The 14845-nt window shown below is 44.1% G+C and overlaps 1 protein-coding gene across 2 annotated transcripts in view; it reads right to left on the reverse strand.

Annotated features, from left to right (window-relative positions):
• The window catches only part of tln2b (talin 2b), a 60696-nt gene that overhangs the window by 12236 nt on the left and 33615 nt on the right, over positions 1 to 14845 (reverse strand). Inside the window, exons 35-49 of one of the 2 annotated variants that reach the window (XM_030794138.1) lie at positions 14682 to 14843; positions 14340 to 14480; positions 13316 to 13497; positions 11961 to 12093; positions 11531 to 11632; positions 10958 to 11128; positions 10516 to 10662; positions 9558 to 9659; positions 8792 to 8911; positions 7540 to 7686; positions 5146 to 5312; positions 4339 to 4522; positions 3576 to 3701; positions 1842 to 1958; positions 263 to 448 (exon numbers count right to left, since the gene is read on the reverse strand). In XM_030794138.1, the coding sequence (XP_030649998.1) occupies positions 263 to 448; positions 1842 to 1958; positions 3576 to 3701; positions 4339 to 4522; positions 5146 to 5312; positions 7540 to 7686; positions 8792 to 8911; positions 9558 to 9659; positions 10516 to 10662; positions 10958 to 11128; positions 11531 to 11632; positions 11961 to 12093; positions 13316 to 13497; positions 14340 to 14480; positions 14682 to 14843 (2187 nt within the window). Of the gene's footprint in view, positions 1 to 262; positions 449 to 1841; positions 1959 to 3575; positions 3702 to 4338; positions 4523 to 5145; positions 5313 to 7539; positions 7687 to 8791; positions 8912 to 9557; positions 9660 to 10515; positions 10666 to 10957; positions 11129 to 11530; positions 11633 to 11960; positions 12094 to 13315; positions 13498 to 14339; positions 14481 to 14681; positions 14844 to 14845 lie in introns of both variants that reach the window. The other variant, XM_030794137.1, reaches the window with a different exon arrangement.

The raw sequence follows: 14845 nt of genomic DNA on the forward strand, positions 1-14845 counted from the left end.
TATTGTCCATTCGTCTGTCTCTGACATTATTGTTTAGAATTCGTAAATGAAAACGGTAATATATTTCGTCTCAGTTTTTATTTTCAAAGGTGCATGTTTATTTAGTTATCGTCTCATTTTCGTCGTGGAAAAAAGTTCGTTGATGAACATTTTTCGTCACAGTTTTCGTCGACAAAATTAACAGTGGTGTGTGCATGTTTCTGTGTGTGTGTCTTTGTGTGTGTGTTTGTGTAGGCTTTGGCAGAGCTTTGTGGATTGGCACCTTGCAGGCCATCAGCATGTCAGAGATGGCTTTGCGACTCAGGTTGGCAGTAGCGATCACATCTTCCTGCTGGGTGGAGTTGCCCGCGGCGACAGCTTTGGCCGTGGCTGTGGTGATGCCCTTGATTATGCGGATGAACTCCTCGGGAGTGGTGGATTTTTCTGGAACGTCCTTGGACTGGAAAACCTGTGTTATAAGACATTACCAAATTGCTGTAGTGAAAACATACTGATGCTTTGTCTACAACAAAGTGAATTTCATAAAAGCACTGCTACATGTGATGCAACACAGAGTGAGGCATCAATAAAAATTCATAAAAGGCCCCGAGACTCCTGATTGCCTCTTCTGAGTGCAGTTGGAGGGGGGGGGGGCAGGGGGGGGGGGCGGGGGGAGGCTGGGGCACTTTGCATTTATATGAGAGAGTCTGAGCGTAAACATGTGTAACTGAATGTGTCTCTCTCCTGTGTGTACAATGTGTGTGTGTGTGTGTGTGTGTGTGTGTGTGTGAGCATGTTTGTGTGTGTTTATTGTTTATGTATGTGAATGATGGAGGTTGTGCAAGTCTCTGTGTGTGTGCATGAGTGAGTGTGTGTGTGTGTGTATCAGAAACACAGCATGAGTGTGTGTGTGTGTGTGTGTGTGTGTATTATTAATGGTTCTTTAATAGCATGCTAAATGGAGATGTTTGGCTTGGCTCTGTCTGCAGTGGTGCGGCAGTCTAACTGGGCTCTGCGGCTAATAGAGCTGAAGTCAGACTGTCTCTTTAGGGAACACTGATAAAACACTGATAAGCATTAGCACTAAATCACAGCAAAGGAAAAAAAAAAACCCAAAAAAACAACAAACAGCAGAAAACACACCCCTCCCTTCCCCCTTTCCCTCCGTCTGCCACAAAACTTTGATAAAAGTGATGGCTCACCCCAGGAGCTCAGAACCATGTGGTCAACAGCAGGTGTACAACACACACACACACACACACACACAGCTTCTCAACCTGCTGCCACATACCACTGGTTCAGCTCGATGGACAATACTATGTGTAAGCATCAGCTGTGGGTAATTAGGTTAGAAATAATTGATACTAATTCATGCACATTTTGTAATTCTATTAGCATAATTTAATTATCATCAGAAGAAACATACATAACTGACACATCCATTCTCAAAAGGGTGCCTCACATTTTTCCAGGCCAAAGAGAGAAGTGGGTATTTAGAGGGCTGACATGACTAAGCCACTCTGTGTGACCTTCACACGAGCAGAATTACAGGTCCCTGACTCATCTGAACATCAAAATACATGTTACTGGACTCACAGCTATATGGAAAGTGCATATCTTTAACTAAATGTAATGTCTGCATTAGCAGTGTTATAATAATTATCAAAAAAATACTACACTTCATAAAATTCTAAAATCTACACATATAGAAATTTCTCAAAATAGTCTTTATGCAGCTGTTAGGTAAATTTATAGTTACTGAAAAATTTCATAGAAAATATATATGGCTTAACTTCATTTTTGACGTCCTTAAATTACTCTGTCATGTTGAGCGGCGTGTAAGTAGCATGTGGCACACATACCGTTAACTCCTGTTTGATGCACTCGATGGCGGCCTCCAGAGCTCTCGTCCCGCGAGTAGCCTCGTCTTCCACGGCCTTGACAGTCTTCAGCAGAGACGTGACGTTTGTCACCATCACCTGAACACAGCGCAGGAGAGCCAATGAGACGATCCCTAGACACGCTATACTCTTATGGGCATCTCAGGCAGCAGAAACCGTCTCAATGTCAGGTATTCATTCATTCATTCAACAAAAAAAGAAAAAAAAAAGACTTGCACTTGAGCTGTGACTGGTACTGTCCAAGCAATGGGCAACTGTTAATATTCAGATATCAAAACTGCTTTCTTCGTTCATCAGATACGATTCTGAGATAGGAAATGGCTGATGTCACTTTTCTGTGAGACAGCAAAGTGCTGAACGCTACTGTCATCATACAGCAGGCTTGACTGAGATAAGGCCTGAGTGTTTTCAGTTGGTTATCCAGCTTGTACCAGTTTTCAAATTTTATACTAAAAGTTTCGGGCTAAAGCTAAGAGAACTGGACAAGTGGATAAGTGACCAAGAGACAGTCCGTGAAATTCACTCTGTACTGATCAATCACAGCCAGCAGATGGTGCTGTTATCAAGATCGGGTTTTGTCCTGGCCTGGGTGGGTGGGTGCTTACAGGGGAACCCTCAAAGCAAAAAGAAAAAAAAAGAGACATTCAGGCATTCTCTTTGCGAAGCCGACACACGGTCATTTTGATGTGCCGCTCTGAGATAGGACCCAGTGCTTCTGAGAAACGGAGGTGCCAAGGGGGTTAAGAAGAAGCCCCCATTTGGAGGTCACCATATGCTCTTGGAATGCAAACAGTCTGTGGTCAGATTACAAAACAAGTCCTGATTAGGTTAAAAGCCTTAGAAATAAGAAAAAAAAACATTAAGCAAAACAGCTCCAGTTACATGCACGTACAGATTGATTTTTTATGGCTTCAGAACTAAACTGCTGTAATGTATAGAGGCTTGGAAACAGGTATGAAAACAAAGCTAATCTAAGAGGACCAATGTTTAAAGCTTAATATGATTAAGGTGAGCACAGCTTGTGTGTACACCTAAGATGAGTGAAAATCAGTGTGTGTGAGTGTGTGTTTAACTCAGTGCCAGTTCATATTTTTGTTTGATGGTCATAACAGAATACATGGAGTCATATTTAAAGAGACTGTCCAACAACTGACCAGAGAAAACTAGTTGAAAGAGGATATTTGAGAGGAAATGTCCAGTAAGAACTCCTGTTTTTAATTTCCTATCAGACAGAAATAGAGAGACAGAGAGAGAGAGAGAGAGCAAGAGAGAGAGAGAGGCGAGTGATTGTGTGTGTGTGTGAGAGAGAGACAGAGGTGAGGATGGGTATACAGTTCCAGTGCTGTGATCATACACAGCTTGGCTCTGTCCCCCACTGTGTATACTGTCACAAACAGTACAACCTCCAAAACTGAGCTGAGAGAGACAGAGACGGAATGAGAGAGAGAGAGAGAGAGAGAGAGAGAGAGAGAGAGAGAGCGCGAGCAACACATGGGCAAGAGGGCCTGACACTGTCAGATGCAACTGCCAAACAGGGCTCACCAACATGCTGGGTGAAGATGGCAGTACCTTTCACACACACACACACACACACACACACACACACACACACGCACGCTGTTCACAAGTGGCGGTGCTACACACGCACAGGACTGTGAGAGAGTCCATACAGGCTGTCTCCCACAGAGCTTGTACCTTGGCAGCACTCTTCAGCTGGTACATAGACGGGTCATCGGCCGCTTTTCCCGCTGCACACTTGGTCGCACCTATCAGCTCAGCCAGAGCCTTGGCAACATCCCTAACTGCATTAATGAGAACCACCTGACACGAGAGAAAAGAGGGGGGAGGGGGAAGGAAAGAGAGGAGGAGGGTGAAAGGGAGAAAAGGAATGAGAGAGAGAGAGAGAGAGAGAGAGAGATAAAATCAGTACCACAGGTAGCGTAGAGTACATTTATCAAGAACACCTGAAGATATGATCCAGGCTGGAGACGAGTTTCTTTTTCTTTTCTTTTCCTTTCATTTAATAGGGAGCGCATGAGTCCATCGTCCATTCAGGAGAGCTACAGTTCTATCAAAGCTCTGCTTTATCAGACACATGCGCGACAGAACAACTCAACAAAGAAGGAGAGAGCTGAGGACACACGGCGAGACTGCAGACACACACATTTAAGACCATGCTATCAGGAGTCAAGAGCTCTCCGTAAGACCCAGGCTCGAATTTTAATACCAACCCAACATGAATATTATGTTACCTTAGCTAACCTTTTAAGACTGACCCAACATAAAGAAATCTGTTACCTTTGAAATGTAGACCTCAGTTCTATAAGAGAGCTCAGAGCTAAGAAAGTTTCTATTCTAAAAGTTTCTGGGCCGTGTTAATATCAGGCTAAGCTCAAAAAGACCAAAGCCCCTTGAGGTGTTCAGTGTATCGTTAGAGGGTGGGGTGGTCTCTCCTTACCTGTGTTTCTGGGTCGTCTGAACCCATGCTGGCTGCTCCCAGTTTGACCACGTCGGTGAGCTGGGTGATGGTCTTGGCTGAGGACTGTGCGGCCTGGGCTAGTCTGTCCTGGCTGGAGGCAGCCCCAGAAACCAGCATTTTAGTGTCCTCCACAAGAGCCTTAGCCGTTTTCAGAATGTTTTCTCTGAGGAACATGAGAGACATACAAACAACATCACATCACATCTGTTAACATGCACTGTACACTCACACTTTAACCAGCAGTACAGAGAGAGAGAGAGAGAGAAAGTGAGAGAGACAAAGAAAGAGAGACAGACAGGGAGACAAAGTCAGACAGCACGAGGGAGAATTTTCTGTGCTCTCTCAGAACACTTGGGCTTGCTTTCAGACATACAAAAGGGATTCAGGATAAAATTCAATGAAACTTAGGCACTACACACACACACACACATACACACACACACACACACACACACACACACACACACACACACACACACACACACAGAGCATCTTTATACAGTATGTGTATCAGATCAAAGTCAAATCAGGTTCTTTGTAATGCTCTGAGTCCCTGATGGAGAGATATAAAAAAAAAAAGTGAACTGAACTGAAATTGTTGCTAAGGCAGATATACAGACTCAAACTACCTCTTCTGGCACCAGTAGTTCCATCACAGGAACACCAACCGTCACTCCTACTTTGTTCATACAAATGATCGTTATTAGATTAAAACAACTGTAGCTCAGTTTTTAGCATTTTTAATTATAGAATAGCAGCAGCTCTGAGGTGAGTTGACGAGGTTACCTGTGGTCGGCGAACGATTCGTCGTTTTCGGCATTGAGCGTGCCTGCTGAGGCAAACATGATGGTGGTGTCCAGATCAGCGATGATGCCGGAGACGGAGCTAGCGGCCGTGATGCAGGCCTGCGTGCCCTTATTCCCCGCCTGCAATGCCGACAACACCATGGACACCTACAGAGGAAAGATTGTCAGAAACGCCACTTTGCCTTAAAATGTCTTTAAAATACAACAACATCTAATCTCGTATTTTCATTCTGTCGAAAAAAGTGTGAAACCCACTAATTGGCGCCATTTGAATCTCTTGAAATGGTCGCAGTATTGTTGCAAAAAGAGCATGCTCTCTAGTTTTAGAGACCACATTTTTTTTCTGTGATGATGTCTATTAAACACTCCAAAATGTGCTGTGCTGTGTGTTAAACCTTCCAAATGTGCAGGTTTTTTGTTTTACCAACCTATATATGTCAGATCTTGGCTAAGGAATGCCTGTCTTTGTGTCCCAAGCAGAATTCAGTCTCTAATTTGAAGGGACGGGCCAAACCCAGCAGGATTTCTGGGCAAGAACTCCGTGGCTCAGTTCTAAACATTTCAACCGTGAGCGTAGAACACACACGCTCTTATTTATTAAATTACACTTATATTTAAACATAATCCATTAAAATGAATGAAACCACTCTACACAGTGTAAAAAAAGTCTTGAATATGGCTTCAGGGACTCAGATACGATTATATAAGACCATTACATTCAGCATTGTTGAAATATGTACATTGTGTTGAATCAGACCTTCAAAATGAGAAACAGCTGGTGTTGACAGAGGTGGACGTGAGCATAAATTTCAAGCCCCACACGCTGTAAGCCCCACATTCACTTTGATTCATATCGCTTTTTCCAACGTTTTGGGTACAGATTAAAGTGAAATTTGTGTGTGTGTGTGCTTGGAGAAGGGCTTTTTAAAAGCTGGTGAACTGGAGGAAAGATAGAGTCTGGGAGACAGATGTCTGAGAGAGCTGCTCAAACAGGAGCTGACAGCAGGTAAGAGTGCATTAAAGCAAAGCCTGCTGCTGCACAAACATATTTAGAAAATGGATCTGAGAGAGTGTGAGAGAGAGAGAGAGAGAGAGAGAGAGAGAATGAGAAAGAGTGAGAGAGAGAGAGAGAGGGAGAGAGAGAAAGAGTTGAAAGAGAGGGACCGAGAGCTCACATACACCGGCCTCCCAGTAAGAGGCCTTTAACTGAATAACTCAGACCCCCATTTACATCTCTGTAGAAATCATTGTAGACCGACATGAAATCTGAGTGAAACTGGTTGACTAATAGGAGCTCTCTGATTAAAACTCAGTTCATTTACAGACAACAGGGACAAAGGAGTTATTTGGAAACATCATTAAAGGAAAGTACGAAATCATGACTGAGATAATCCTTCAGCAACACAAGGTCTACAAAGACATAAATGTGATTAAGCGGTCCCATTTCAACTAAACACGAGAGAGAAAAGAAAACTGTGTCACTTCCATGTTTCAATGAGTGTGAATCTCGTGCATTTTTTACCACATAGAGAGCTTGTGGGTCAGACCTCTGATTGGTTCTCCCTTTGACACACAGTATGGCTGGTGCGACACTGACAGCCAATCATTTCCAATGGAATCCTCTGGCAGCCAACCATTTCAAGTCATATCAATGAGAGATGGACAGTCGTCCACAATGTACAATGTTACATTCTCTCTCAGCAGAATGAGCCTTTTTATTTGAACAATACTATTCCAGACATTTTCCCAAACTCCAATACTGTAGGCTCAAGACATCTGGGAATGCTGCATTTCCAAATAACACACACATATTTTGTTACTTCATTGTTGTTTAACACTGTGCCCAGAGCAGTCAAGACAAACTACATCAGCCAGGAGTTCCGGCCTGTTGCTTCTGAACTCTAATCCTTAGGAACTACAGTTTTTCATCTATGTAGCCCAGCATTGCAAAATCGTATTTGACTAAACAAGGGACTGCTGATTAGCAGAGAAGCAGAATCAGCTGTGTTAGTTGTGAATTCTTTTTTTTTCTGTTTTGATCAGCTGTGTTGGGTGTGAATTCTTTTTTTTTCTGTTTTGTGGGTCCCTGGACCTGGAGCTGAAAAACAGAGTTTCAGACTGAATCTTCCTGTCACCAGACTGACTGTTTCAGTCAACAGTTCCTTATAAGGCGCTTTTCTGACCAAAGCCAGCCACCTCGCAAACTCACAGCCCTTTCACAAACAGCTGAGATCACTGAAGGCTGAGATAGGGTGTTCTCATCCTGGAGGGCTGGAGATCTGCCTAACCCTGACCTAAAGGATTACCACAGCACCCCAGAGGGCAAAAAGGAGAGTCGCCTCGTCCTTCGGCTGACCGGTGCGGCTTGGCTTACCTTCTCAGTGACTGCGCGGGCACATTCGATAAGCTCCCTCTTGGAGAAGCTGTCGGTGGGGCTCATCTGGAGAACCCCGGCCTTCTGGACCAAATAGATACAGCCGTGGCCCAGCTCCTGGACGCGAGACTTTATCTGGGCTCCCACCTGGAGAGAAACGGGTACCGGTTCATCAATCTGACAATCTAATTGGTAGAACTTTCCAACAGAGCCGAAAACGGAGTGCTTTCAGACCTTCACGTTCTTCTTCCAGACACTGTAATGTGGTGTTACAGCCCCATTTAGATTGACTGCCTCTCTCTTCTTATGTCACTGTTCAGTCCTCCAACTAAAAATGTTCTCAGTGTGTCTGAGAGGGCTCTGATGTCACAACACCATTAATTTCCTCACAATACAATCCATAGGTGGGTGGAACTTCATTATGGAGATCACAGCAGGGCTTATACGCATGTGTCTGTGTGTGTGTGTGTGTCTGTGGACGGAGGTAGACTGAGGATGAGGGGGTGGGTTTCAGTGTTGCTATAGTAACGGGGACTTCACAGACAGCTGCTTATGTAAAGGGTATTGATGAGAGTCACTAGCCACTTGGTCACATTTTCACTTTTCTTTTATTTAAATATTTCAAACCATGTTCATTGGAATGGTCAAATTCAAATTAACATGGTTTGAAAGGTCAATTGCTGTGTTGTTTTACTTAATCAATGGGCTCATGTATTTACTGAATAGAATTTAATTAATCTGTACCTGTACAAACATACTGCAAATTTTCAAAATGTCTGAAGCCCTTTGTTAAAGTGGAAAGACATTCTGGAGAAAAGTTCTGTGTTCAGAATACTTTGGCCCAGAGAATCTAGCTTTGAACTGCAGGATTTCTTTCCAGCTTCTGTACCAAAGTCAAGCCTTTTCTGGCTTTTGTACCTTAGTAAAGATTTTTAAATGTATAACACGTAATTCTGTTGCTATACGTGTGTGTGTGTGTGTGTGTGTGTGTGTGTGTGCGTGTGCGTGCGTGCGTGTGTATATGTATGTGTGTGTGTGTGCATGTGTGTATCTGCATGTTTGTGTGTGGTGTGTGTGTGTCTGTATGTATGTGTGTGTGGGTGTGTGTGTGTGTGCATATGCGCACTCGCGCGTGTGTGTTTGTGTGCGTGCATGCATGCATGTTATATGCATGCGGGTGTGTGTGTGTGTATGCGTGTGTTGTAGTAGTGATGCAGGTCACAGGCAGTGGGCAGGCTATATTAACTCTCACCTCCTGGGGCTCTGCAGTGGCAGCTGCGAGGCGGCCTTGCTGGGCCAGCTGGCTGTAATCCACTGTCACCTGAGAAGCCAGACTTCCCAGCTCCTCTGGACAAGTCACTGACTTAGTCATCTGTTTAAAGAGAAGACAACACTGTTGCAACACTGCTGCCACAGACCAGACTGAAATATACACACACAAACACGCACACAGAGGTTGCAGAGACAGCACATACTTGGGGTTCAGACACACAGACATACACACACACACAGGTAAAGCCTACAGGAGACACTGCTAAACACATGATGGCTGTGTACACATACATGTACACACTGAGAACACAAATGTGGAGCCTCCACACACACACAAATACATGCACACAAATTTCAGACACTTAAAATACTTAAAAACCAGAGCAGTGTTTCCTAAGCCTCTTCTCTGTTGCTTCCAGACAATTCATGTATTTATTCTATTCTAGCTAAAGCCCAATATTTATTTTATTCAAGCTCAAAATCCATTGTAAACTAACCATCATACCCTGAAGCTGTAAATCAGTAATGCTTGATTAGGGAAAGCTTAAATGTATAAAAAGGACAAAGATGTTTATAGAGAGATTTAGAGAGTGGGAAACACTAGACTTATTGAATAGATACAATACATATATGTCACAGACACACATACAGACACACAGACCTGTGTGTGTGCGAGTGTGTGTGTGTGTGTGTGAATCATACCGTGTGAATGAGGTATTGTTATCATTATGAATGAGCTGTCTCACCATCTCCTGTGCCGTCATGGCAATGGCTTTAGAGAATTTCACCATGGTGGTCTGGTAATCTACAAATGTGCCGTCAGGCTCCGGGGGCGTGCCTTCATCTAGCTGAGGAGGAAATGACACAACAGTTTCACTCAAACATTCATGTTTTACACACACATTCTCAGGAGAAGACACTGCACTGAGGTAAGATGACATGTGAACGCAAAGCATGTCCGAGCAATAAGAGAAAACTAAACCGCTGTGGCGTTTATGCTGGGGCAACCGAACTGTAGTACACATGGTGATATGATAATGAAGGATTACAGGCAGGAGGGACAGACATGCGGAGAGACAGGATCAGACATGGCCCGATAATGAGATGTGTGTGGACTCTGCTGCTGTCTCTGCATGTGAGTGTGTGTGTGTGTGTGTGACTGACAGCTGTAAACGTTGGTGTCGTGCTCCTGAGAAATCTCCTGCGGTTCTCTCTAATGAAAGACACTGTCAGAGAAGTCGTCGCACACTGCAGCACCGACCACAGACCGAGAGGGAATACAGCCTCAAGACCTGTTCTCAAGCCCCGTCTTTAACAATCTTATTGTGCATGGTCCCTTTAAGAACTTCTGATTTGAATATGTATGAGCTCTTAGTGACATCACTATTTCCAGCTACACCATGGTTCATGTCATCCATGCTGCATATTTGTGTGTTTGTTTTTGTTGACCTCACACTACCTTTCTTTCCATAAGAATGACTGGGGTTACATCATCCTAGTGCTGTTAGACTTAGTTATTAAACATTCAACACAGTTATGAAGATAAATAAGAATGTCTGGAATGGAATTTTTGACACTCAGTTATGATATAAAGGTTTTATGACACCCAGTGTTTAATCTACATTCATTCCTGTATGTCAAAGTGAGTCATTCAAACAGCTTGAATGTCAAATACAGTGTTTAATGTGCCAATTTTCCCCTCACCCGCCCCATGGCCTCTGCAATCGACTCCACCATGCCTCCAACCATGCCCCCCTCTGATGCTGCCTCGTTCAGGGTCACCATGATGTCATCCACCGCCTCCTTCATCAGCTGGGCTGCTTCAGCTATGGCATCGTGGGTATGGGCCGCCTGCTTGACATTATGCTTCAGTTAGTGTACGCGCACACACACACGCACACACACACCCGTACACACACGCAAGCACAAACACACACACACACATACACACAAAATAAATACCAAAATAAAAACTAATACAACACAAACCCACTACAGCCCAACTCTAATTACACAAAATGAGAAGGACACACCATTCACAGGAGACACAAGGGATAATGGATTCATAGCGTATCTGTTAATGTTGTGATGCACTGGACATGTTCGCAAAACCACAATTAAAAGCTGAGAGGAGTCTTGAACATACCTTTGGGTTTCCTCCTCCCTCTTTGGCAGCGTAGAGCATCTGCAGAGCAGACTCAGACAGGGTTTTAGTCTGGTCCAAAATGTTCATCTGCTGCTGATGGTCCTGGTGTTTAGACGCCAACCCTACAGACGCCACGATGAGAGGTTCAAAGTAGCTGGCCAACTGAGTTACCTAAGAGCAAACATAAGAGCCAGTCAACCATGGTAAAACAGCATGCTGACATACACACGTCTCAAAAAACAATAAATCTGTTTATGAACACTGAAACAGCCTTATGAGATTTATGAGTTTCAGTAGCTGGCCATATTAACTTTAGCAATGATGTGGCTCTCTCATAACCTGAGCCCAGTGGCCAGTATAATGTTGGTCTATACTAGCAATTACACACCTGATTCATGTAAAGTAAACACTAAATGAGTGAAATCAGCTGAGATACTCCAGGTGTTTTCTTTCACAAATGTTTTCTGCTGATGTCTAAAACTCTGATAAAGAAGATGTAAGAAAGACCCGCAAGTCCTTTCTTTGAGTGTTGAAACAGTGCCCCGGAGGTGACTGCACTGTCGTCGTGGTTACCTTGTGTCCCAGCTGGGCTGCCTCTCCCCTGGCTGCAGTGGAGATGGGATCGATGAGGTGTCCGATCTCCTGTACAGAAGAGGTCAGCTGCTCCTGGAGAGCCTGCAGCCATCAATCAAACTTACATCTCAGACACAGTCAACAACTGAACGCAGACAAGCATCGGCTGCAGAGTGTTTGTGCTCACTCACACATACCAATCAACATTTATGTAAAACCTGTGTTTAGTGCAGCGTCATATCAATTTATTCTGAAACTCAATAACGACTACGAATTGCATCTACAAGTGACAAATTGCTCTAACTCCAAATAATTACCATTATGCAAGTCACCACAACATCTTGTTAGCAAATGCAATGCGCTGATTAATGAGTTCCAATGTAAGCAGTGATCCATGATGAGGATACGGGGGGGGGGGGGGGGTTGTTACCTCCATAGAAATGTCGTCCCTGGAGGGTAGACTCTGACCCACGGCAGCTAGGGAAGCCTGTTCGATGTCTCTGATACACTTGTTAATGCTGTCGATGGACTGGTCACATTCTCTCTGCCCGGGGGCTTTGTCCCTACGACAACAGAGGCAAAAACACCGTTCGCTATTTATGCCCTTTTACATTCAGCTCCTTTGTGAGTTATTCCCATAGCATAATGCAAAGGGACGCTGTCTGAACCTGGCCATTGAGAACCTCAGGTTATTTCATTTTAAAAGTAGGCCTCCTGTTATTTGGTGAGCATCTGGGCCCACACACATACACAGACACTAGAGACAGTTGTGATCCAGTCAAAATTGGATGGATTGGGAGGACAATGAGTTTGGAGGGCAGCCAAACAAACAGCAATGAGGCTCTGTCAGCTGGAGGGGAAGGAGGGGGGGGGGTGGGGAGAAGGAGAGAGGGAGCAAGTGAGAGAGAGGGAGAGAGAGAGAGAGAGAGAGAAAGAGAGAGAGGGGGAGAGTGTTTACACCCACTAACTTGCACTAATCTCTGACAATTCATCCCTACGAAAACAAAACTCATGGAGGCAAGTCTAGCCACTAAACCCCAACCTTGCCCTGAAGCGTTCTCTCTCTCATTAGAGACAGACAGCCACTCGCTGTCAACTAATTTAAAGTCCAAAACAGTTACAAACAGGCTGCTACTGAGCAGAGCTTACAGAAATAGAAAGAAATCATTCAATTCCCCACTTTTCCATCACCAGCACAATAGTGTGGGGAAGAGAGCAGCAGAGTTTGGTAAGAGCTGGGTTTCCCCAAAAGCACTGGGCTGTTCAGCTGCCCATCATAAACATGGGCATGTTTCCCTAAACCAAGATGGCCATCTGCTTCCACATTAAACTGTAATTATCAAACTCACTCAAACTTACAGTTCTTACAAATCTCAATTTTAGCAAAGGTAAAGTAGCTAGGCAGTGAGTGTTACTCAAATCAATACACAAACAACCACTTTTGAATTCAACTGGTCAGTAAACCTTATAAAGTTACTGACTGATTCCTTTCTCAGATAACAGTATGTGAATGCAAAAAGGCTCAGGCTGAACATTTCTACAGGCATTTAACATATAGATGATTCACTGAGAGAAGAAAGGGTAAAGGAAAATATAAGTGTCTGGAAACTCTCGAGACAGGACACAACTGCTCATTATCCTCCCACTTCCAAGGTCACAGCAGGAAATATGAGAAAACAGCTGTTTCTGGAGCTGGAATTCTGCCACATAGAGTCACCATCATGACATCTCTAAGCAGTGTGTTTTATGGAAGTAGGAGTGAGTGGGAGATGATCCTGTACTCACCTGATGGCTGTGATAAGAGACTTAATGGAGTCGGAAACGGTGCGAGAGTGGCCGGCCAGGATGGACCAGGTGGGAGGGTCTTTGGGGTTAATTATGAGAGAGCGGGCGGTCTCCAGCAGCTGAGCGGAGCTGTCCAGCATGGCGCGGGCGGAGCGCAGGATTGGCTCCTGCGCAGCCGAGCCCTGCGATTGGTGGAGAAAAGATTTTGAATGACCAATCAGCAGAATGCTCCTCTCACAAACAAAACTCACCGATGATATATCATGTAACGGCACGTTTCCACCAGGAATCACAACAACGTATCCAGTGCATTCAAATAGGCTTAAAATATGACATTAGAACAAAAAAGGAATAAAAAAAATCACTTAATTTCTTTCACTTTAACTATATAAATTGTATAATCCAACACCTTTCAGAAAATGAAGTGTTTGATGGAAACATCAAACATACAAACATACACACCTTTAACCTTTATGCTCTCCCCTTAATGTTCCACACAATGAAATTAACAAGCCCTAGCTCCTAGCAGCTGCTCATATAAAGAGCTAGGCTAAAGGTTTTTGAGTACATGAGGAGAGTATGAAGAACGCTGTAAAACCAAACGAACCACGACTCGCTCGGAGTAAATCCCCGGCATTACAAAAAGAGGAAGCTGCAAACCACTAGTGATTTGTTCTTCAGAAATCAGGCGAGCTTCTTCCCTTAACGCTGTGTTAGAGACACTATTTCAAAAACGTGGGCAGGTGGAGAGCAGTATTCATGAACGCCAAGAAAGTAAATCAATGGTGCATTTTATCATAAAAAATACATTTTTTATAAAAAGAATTGCAAGATAGAAAGCTTAGTGTATAGTGGCATTCAGAGTGTAAGCTCTCTCGCTCTCTCTCTCTCTCCCCTACACACTCAGCCACACACACCAACACACCAACACACACACACACAGACTCACACACACACACACACACACGCAGAGGAGTCAGGAGCATAAATAATGCATTGAGGATAGCCCTGGCTAACATCTCACCTCATTGCTTATCTGTGCAGGAATGCTAGCAAACTCTGGGTTGGAGGCAAACGTGGACAGATTTTCCACAGCGTGTATGAGAGGACCTGTGGCAACACGGCATCTCTCTCGGTTCTCATCTGAAAAATCCCCATCCAAAGCCTGAAAGATGAAAGGAAAAAAAGAGGCACGCAAAGCTATGAAAAGGATATACATGTATACATACATCAACTCTCACAGAAATACATTAGAGCACACCTAGCAATGGGGTTGGAGAACAGCTTACTGTTAACATTTGAAAAAAGTAAAGAAAAAATCTTTGCGCCAGCTGCTATCTGAGTCATGCTCATTTTAAGACTTCACCTTAATGGTTTTGACGAGGTTGGCTGTGGTGTTGGCAACCTCTTTGGCTGACTGTACAAAATGTCTACGGGCAACGGGGTTGGCTGTTTTAGAGGAGGCCAGGCGACATGCGTTGCAAAGGGCTGATGTGTGCTTGGCCACGATCGTGGCAGCAGACAGGACCT

This window comes from Chanos chanos, chromosome 2 (assembly GCF_902362185.1).
Source record: "Chanos chanos chromosome 2, fChaCha1.1, whole genome shotgun sequence".
Classification (NCBI taxonomy): domain Eukaryota; kingdom Metazoa; phylum Chordata; class Actinopteri; order Gonorynchiformes; family Chanidae; genus Chanos; species Chanos chanos.